The sequence below is a fragment of the Nanorana parkeri genome, unplaced genomic scaffold (assembly GCF_000935625.1).
Source record: "Nanorana parkeri isolate BGI_ZX_2015 unplaced genomic scaffold, ASM93562v1 scaffold379, whole genome shotgun sequence".
In the NCBI taxonomy this organism is placed as follows: Eukaryota; Metazoa; Chordata; class Amphibia; order Anura; family Dicroglossidae; genus Nanorana; species Nanorana parkeri.
Genome location: NW_017306647.1, coordinates 1027785 through 1035504, shown reverse-complemented (window position 1 = coordinate 1035504; position 7720 = coordinate 1027785). Strand labels below are relative to the sequence as shown.

Below are 7720 nucleotides of genomic sequence, written 5' to 3'. Positions count from 1 at the left end.
GAGATTTCACCTTTGTCCCAGCAGCCACAGAGGATCTGAAGGGAAACTAACCTCAAGTGATCACAAGTACCACTCAGTTTCTGCAGCTACAAATTTCAACCTGGCTTTGCTGCAGATGACCAAGCAGCTTCTGTACCATTTACAGGATGCAAAGCCGGGATCTCATCGCTATAAAACACTTGCAATGCATTGTGCAATGTCCCCTCAACTGTGAGCTGAAGCTAGCGCAGGACCACTCGACTTCTGGGGCACAGCCAAGGCCCTGCAAGTCTGAGGACCCAAGTAATGCCCACTAGTAACAATCCAGAAGCTCCATTATCAGATACAGGTACACCTCAAGGACCTAAAGCAATAAGCAGTGACCCACCGAAAGCCAACTCTGACCCCACTGGAGGACAGGGACCGCTTTACTGTACTGTGTAGTTCTACAAAAAAAAAAAAAGTTTGACCAATCAAACCACTGAATGCAACATAATCCAAATTACAAAATAGATATTCACCAGGCGGAACGGACGAGAGGTAAACCCAATCTGAGCCGGCAACAGCTGCACCCAGACCGCCTGGAAAGCGTTAACCAGAAGTCAAGAGCCGAGAGTCAAGTTTCTTATGCAAACCCGGAAATTAAAGCTCCTCACAGCACACAAAGAAGCCGAGTGCAGAGCCCAATGCAAGGTCAAGCCGCACACCATGGGAGGTCCTCACCCGGCCTTTTAGTAGTAGCAGATTATGTAGGAGATTAAACCTCAAGGTCAGAGAAGAGAAAATCACACCACGAAGAGACCGAGCATTCACTGTACACCATGATACCCGGCCGAGGCCAACCCCGAAATATCAGAGCGCCTCGTCCATTCCCGACATCTGAAGACCTGGAGGTGGCGGCTGGAGATCCTCAATGGGCAGCCTGGTGACGGGCAGATGGGGGGGACGAGTATAAGTGGCAGGAAATGACCAATTAGTGAACGCGCAAAGCGTCTGAACTGCTCTCAGCTTATAATACATTGTCGTTAGAGCTGATTAGCCCAATACAAGGCAGAAACAATGCGGGTAATAAAGCCAAGCGGGCAAATTACTGACCACGGGAACGCTCAGAATTTCAGATCTGTCCTAAAATGTGCCCAAAGTGTACAGCGCTCGGCAATGTCTAAATGGAAAAAGCCCATTAAGTCATAATACGAGTCTATACACCGAGCTCAGCTATAGCAATAATGCCCTGACGTAGCGCAGGCATTATAAACCCAGCAGTGGGTACCCAGCCCTTAGATGGCACCAAAGATGGACAACTATGGAATTCAGGAGCCACTCTACCCAATCCAGGAGCCTGCAGTCCCTACCTTCCAAAAGGACAGACTGGTGGGCTACCGCATCTCCCCTACCTTCCAAAAGGACAGACTGGTGGGCTACCGCATCTCCCCTACCTTCCAAAAGGACAGACTGGGGGGCTACCGCACGCCCCCCCTTCCAAAGGACAGACTGGGGGGCTACCGCACACCCCCCCCTTCCAAAGGACAGACTGGTGGGGCTACCGCATCTCCCCCCTTCCAAAGGACAGACGGTGGGCTACAGCATCCCCCCCTTCCAAAGGAAAGACTGGTGGGCTACCGCATCTCCCCTACCTTCCAAAAGGACAGACTGGTGGGCTACCGCATCTCCCCTACCTTCCAAAAGGACAGACTGGTGGGCTACCACATCCGCCCCACCTTCCAAAGAACTAGATCAGATCACTAGTGGGGCTACCACATCAATATATCCCCTCCCCCGACTTCCATTGTGCAGGACAACCCTGTCCTATCACACCCTCAGCATTGGATGCAGACCAAGACACAGTAGACAACAGCCAGCACTAAAGCCATCAATCACCTGCTGATACTTCATAGCCACCAACTGGAAGCCCTTCTGCTCGAACCGTTTGATGATATCCCCGATGAGTCCTCTCTGGACACCATCTGGCTTGATGGCGATGAAGGTGCGTTCCTTGTTGGCAGCCATTCTATAGAGGGGAAAAAAAAAAAAAAAAAAGTCAGAACACATGACAAAGTGGACAAGTACCAACACATCCTGGGACACAATGACTAGGGGAACATCGCCCATTGACACCCGCACCAGAGCCGCAAGGGCTAGTAAGCACATGCACACTTCTGGACGGGGGCTCTGTCCATAGAGAGGTGCGGAAAAAGAAAAACTTCACTGCACGCCAGGGGGGACGCAAGGCTTCATAGTCCGCATCTCCGCTGACGTACCGTCCTGGAAGCGCCATCGCGTGCAGGTTTTGAAAGCCATGCCGGGACAAGCCCTGCTTAGAACTTAAGGCAAAGTGCCCCCCCACCCACATGAGCTGCAAACTACTACAGCAGCACCAGGTTATGCCATTTATGTGCCCGGCTCTTGCTAAAGACCCCCGAGGCAGATGCCTCTCCTGCCTAGCCCCGGTTAAAAAAGTTCAAATACCAAAATACTATTGTAACTGATTGCACGCAAATGGCAACCATTCCAAAAAAATGGAGGTAATCAGCTGCTGCAGGAACACAAGAGCCGGGGAGCATGTGAATGGTTACAAAGCAGTCCAATGAGACATTAGAAGCCGATGCCCCCCTAAGATCGCCCGGTGCCCTACCACCACATACACGCACCCTGTTCACTTTCACCCGGGGAAACTGGAAGAGAAAGAAGAGAGAACGCCCGTGCTGGGAGCTTTTATACGGACGGTGACGTCACGCACGGGGCGCCCGCCGATTGGGCGAATCGCGCACACTCCTTTTCCTGCGGCGATGGAACGAGCCGGGGAGACGTCAGGAGCATCGTGATTGGCTCAGAGAAAAGGGGTCGCGCCCCCGGTATGCTAAATAGGGCATGGCGCGGTGCATGCCGGTCCTGACAAAGGCCGATGGGGCTATGAATAGAGAGCGGACATAGTGATGTAGATTATGGAGCTGGAAATAGTGGGTGGGGGACGGCGGCGGAGTTATATGAGGGGCTGTGTGTGGAATTACACGTGTTCAATAACACTATGGCCCATCGACGTTAATGTGTGTGATTGGAAAATATTGGGTTGCCAACGCAACAAAATGTCCCAAAAATCACCATGCGTTGTCACGCATTGAGAGGTGCTATTCAAAATAAAGCGCATGTGAGCACGTCAACGCATGTACTGTGCTTCGAGGTAACACAGACGTTCTCGCAACTCATAAATTGATCCCAATAAACATATAAATGGTGGCCTTTTTTACTTTTTTACATTTTTATTTATCTTAATATCTTTTATATTTTTTTTAGGGATGCACCGATACCACTTTTTTAAGACCGAGTACGAGTACCGATACTTTAGATCGAGTACTCGCCGATACCAATTACCAATACTTTTTCTTAAAGGGACAGGTCAATTTTTTTCTAAAGCAATACAAACTAATGCTTTATGGTCACTTTCTTAATATTATGATTCGTGAGATGATGAAGGAGCCTGACGCCGGCTTCCCGGGCCAATCAGAATGCCGGGCGCTGCGTCATTACACGGCGCTTCCGGATTTGCTAGCTTCCTGACCAATCGGGAAGCCGGGCAGCGCGTCATTGCACGCTACCCGGCTTCCTGATTGGCCGGGAAGTCGGCTGCATGCTCTCTCATCACAAGTGACGAGAGAGCACGGAGCCGTTTCCTGGGCCAATCAGGAAACCGGGCAGCGTGTAATGATGCGCTGCCCGGCTTCCTGATACAGGAAGTACTCGTGCTAGGTATCGGAGCATTTGGGCGAGTACGAGTACTCACCCAAATACTTGGTATCGGCACCGATACCGATACTAGTATCGGTATCGGTGCATCCCTAATTTTTTTTAATCTTAATATTTTTTACTTTTGATCACCTATTTATTTTAATTATCATTTCTTCTTATTTTTTACATTTTATAATTTTTATCAATTTTTTCTTAACTTTTTTATTTCACTTAACTTTATTGCTATCACACAGGAGCTAACAATCCCCTGTGTGATAGCATTGTAATTAAACAGGTTCTCTTTATTGAAACTGTCACCTCCAATACAGGAGTTCTAGCACAGCACTGTGCTGGCTCTCCAGTGACTGTTTTACACGGAGCAGATCGGAGAATGGACGTTCTCTGCTGTGCTCCCTACTCATCACCCTGAAGATCTCCATCTCCTGAGAGAGAGGCGGCCGGCGGGGAGAGAGGTAGCCATGGGGAGACAGACCTGCAGGCTGCATACAAGTGATCTCGGCGATCACTTGAAAAAGAACCGGCGGCTTCCCCGCTGTAGAAAACAACAACCAGCACGGTGGCCGGAACTTCATGTCCCCGGCTTTGGGAGATAGGAATTCCACACTCCTGCCGTCCATCTGCTCCCTGCCGCCCTGAGGCCGGGCCGTAGTTGGCCTTGTGGGAAATCAAGCCCTGACCGCAATGCAAGTGTCACAGACACTCTATAGGATTTTATCACACCTCCGCACAACAAATGTCAGCGTCTGTGACAGATTCATGTACCTGGTTGCTAGGATGCTGTCGGCTGTACAGTGTCATTGGTTGCTAGGATGCTGTCGGCTGCACAGTGTCATTGGTTGCTAGGATTCTGTCGGCTGCACAGTATCATTGGTTGCTAGGATGCTGTCGGCTGCACAGTGGCATTGGTTGCAAGGATGCTGTCGGCTGGACAGTGTCACTGGTTGCTAGGATGCTGTCGGCTGCACAGTGTCATTGGTTGCTAGGATGCTGTCGGCTGAACAGTGTCATTGGTTGCTAGGATGCTGTCGGCTGCACAATGTCATTGGTTGCTAGGATGCTGTTGGCTGGACAGTGTCATTGGTTGCTAGGATGCTGTCGGCTGCACAGTGTCATTGGTTGCTAGGATGCTGTCGGCTGGACAGTGTCATTAGTTGCTAGGATGCTGTTGGCTGCACAGTGTCATTGGTCGCTAGGATGCTGTTGGCTGTGCAGCGTAATTGGTTGCTATGATGCTGTTGGCTGTGCAGCGTAATTGGTTGCTATGATGCTGTCGGCTCCGCAACAGCAAAAATTTCCCAACACACGCACCAGCCTGCCTGCAAATAACAAATGACGCTGTCTAACTACCGTATTATGGTTAAAAACTGAGGTTTTAGTTGCACAGACTTTGCAGATTATGTGGAAGCCGCACGGCCTCGTCAGGCGCCATCTTGGAGCATATATAGCAAAGGATAAATTGGGTGCAGGTTCACCAGGTGGTAGCCCATTCCTCCTTAAAGGCACAGGGACACACCAGAAGCCCAGCACGACACAATGGCAGCTGAAGCCCTCCAGTGTGCCCCCGACTGTGCAGCTAACAGCATCCTAGCAACCAATGACACATCCTCCAGTCTGGAGATTCCCCAGGCAACAGCTGAATGTAAACAAAGGTGCGGGCATTGTGCTGACATCATTAACCAAATATGGCCATTGCAGTTAACATTCCAATGTGAGTCGTGGAATCTCTAGTCCGGCAGGGGATGTATCACTGGTTGCTAGGACACCAGAGGCCTAGCAACCAATGAGTTCTGGGGAGGAAGCTGTCCTGTCGCTGTCTCTTATTATTGTCTTCACTTCCTCCATTTTGTTACCTGTGAACTAGCGGTATTGTCTTTTTGAATTTGTCGTAGCCATGGCAACACATTGTGAAAGCGGCGCAAATAAGAACTACGTGAATCTGTCGCGCGTGTCGGAACACTTAATGAAATTGTTGCAAGGCTTTCATGAATTTAAAGGGACCCTACCACCAGAAAAGTGTTTCAAATGGTCTATTGAGCCACCCCCCATGTGTTTTTTGTTGTAAGCCTTTTCTCCTCCCTGTTACCGATGAAGGCGGCGCCATCTTGGAAGATTTACGGCGTTTGCTGCACATAACGATGATTCCGCCCTCAGCCATAAATCCCACACATATGCAGACCAAAGATATCCAGGCCTCACTTTGGATTCCAGGTTGCCATGGTGCCAAGGTGGAGTGGAGACCCCTGTGATGTCACTAGTCACATGATGTTTCCATGAGATAAGCAGAGCCAACCCCGGAATTATTGCGCCACGTCAGTCGCAAGATCTCTGCACAGTCAGGATGCCGTGAATGTATAACCAACTGAGCATGTGCGAGTGATGTCAGCGCTAATAGGAATAGCTATAACTCATGAATAGTATCTGCATGGAGTATGTATAATCTACTATTGATTGGTGGAAAGTTGAGTTCAATTCCACTTTGGGATGGAACGATGGGACCTGGCGGAATATTAAATTCTAGGCTGTTACCGTTGTCTTTGATTGGCACACGACCTTCCAATGGGGACTACAAGAGACTGTTTCGGCACACATTGCACAGCCATGGTCCACTGTTGTCACCGCCAGGAAACCCGCACTGAGGAATGCCATGCAGCCTCCGCTGGAGTGCATGTAGACAGGAAGTGGCTGCAGGAGATCAGTACACATTACACAGACATGGTTCAGTGTTGTCACCTCCAAGGAACCCGCCCTGAGGAATGCCGTGCAGCCTCCTCTGGAGTGAATGTAGACAGGGAGTGGCTGCAGAAGATCAATACACATTACACAGACATGGTTCAGTGTTGTCACCTCCAAGGAACCCGCCCTGAGGAATGCCGTGCAGCCACCGCTGGAGTGCATGTAGACAGGAAGTGGCTGCAGAAGATCAATACACATTACACAGACATGGTTCAGTGTTGTCACCTCCAAGGAACCCGCCCTGAGGAATGCCGTGCAGCCTCCGCTGGAGTGAATGTAGACATGAAGTGGCTGCAAAGAGGTTGCAGGAGATCAGCAGCACTGAGACTCAACATAGCGATATGATTTTATTTAAAAAAAGGCATTTGTTCATGATACACAGAGCTTTAGCAAACTCAGTGCCATTTATTGGGTGTACGTCTACTTTAATGATCAAGTCAGGAATGAATAATGGTAAACTGATAATAAAATGACAAATAACAACAAAGCCTTTCACTTCGTGGTGCCTCATATTGTCCTTTTTCTTATTTTCAGGCTACAATGGGTGATCTGAGCGCTGATCTCTTCTGAACCTGGCAGGCTCGGCTCCCATTGGCCGTCACTTGATTCCTATGGATGATAAAAGACTAGTTGGAAGGACGGTGGACCTGAAAAAGTAAGTAAAATGCAGCTTTTGGAGGCTGCTCTCTGTCCTCGGGATCCCCAGAGTAGTCCAAGGAGTATATAAAAGGAGGAGGATCTAGAGCAGGGGTGGGTAACCTCAGCTGCTGTGGAACCAGGAGGCATTGCAAGACTCTGACAGCCACGGCTCCCCAGGCACCCCTGGGCTAGATCCAGTCCTGTAAAGGTGTATTTCCTCACAAGCAGGGGTTCAGAAGATAATACCAACACGCTTCGGGGGGTCGCACCCCCCCCCCACACTTCATCAGGGCTATGAAAACAAGATTTCACGTGATCTCTTTGACTTCTATGGAGGGATTCTTTCTCCTATGTGGCTGGGCACACTGTCTATAGAGGTGCACTCACACCCTCCGCTGGCTGATATCAGGTACTGCAGTGCCGGAACGCTGCCCCATGCCCCTCGGGTGGCACTCTGCAGCAGGTACCGGTTTTGCTCACTGCAAAAAGTTCCCATTCCGATACTCTTGCCGGCTTAGGACACCGACCCGTCCATTGGCTTCTTTTCTTTGCCCTCCTCAACCTTCAGCCTGTGATACGACTCTTTATAAACGCCGCCGCCTGCCCTGATCTCTTGCTTCACTAT

The 7720-nt window shown here is 49.9% G+C and overlaps 1 protein-coding gene across 1 annotated transcript in view; it reads right to left on the bottom strand.

Moving 5' to 3' along the window:
• Positions 1–2017, bottom strand: part of LOC108789170 (nucleoside diphosphate kinase A1) — an 8511-nt gene extending 6494 nt beyond the window's left edge. The window contains exon 1 of the mRNA XM_018559115.1: positions 1858–2017. Within this exon, the coding sequence (XP_018414617.1) occupies positions 1858–1986 (129 nt within the window). The 5' untranslated portion in view covers positions 1987–2017. The remainder of the gene's footprint in view (positions 1–1857) is intronic.
• Between the last annotated feature and the right edge of the window lie 5703 nt (positions 2018–7720).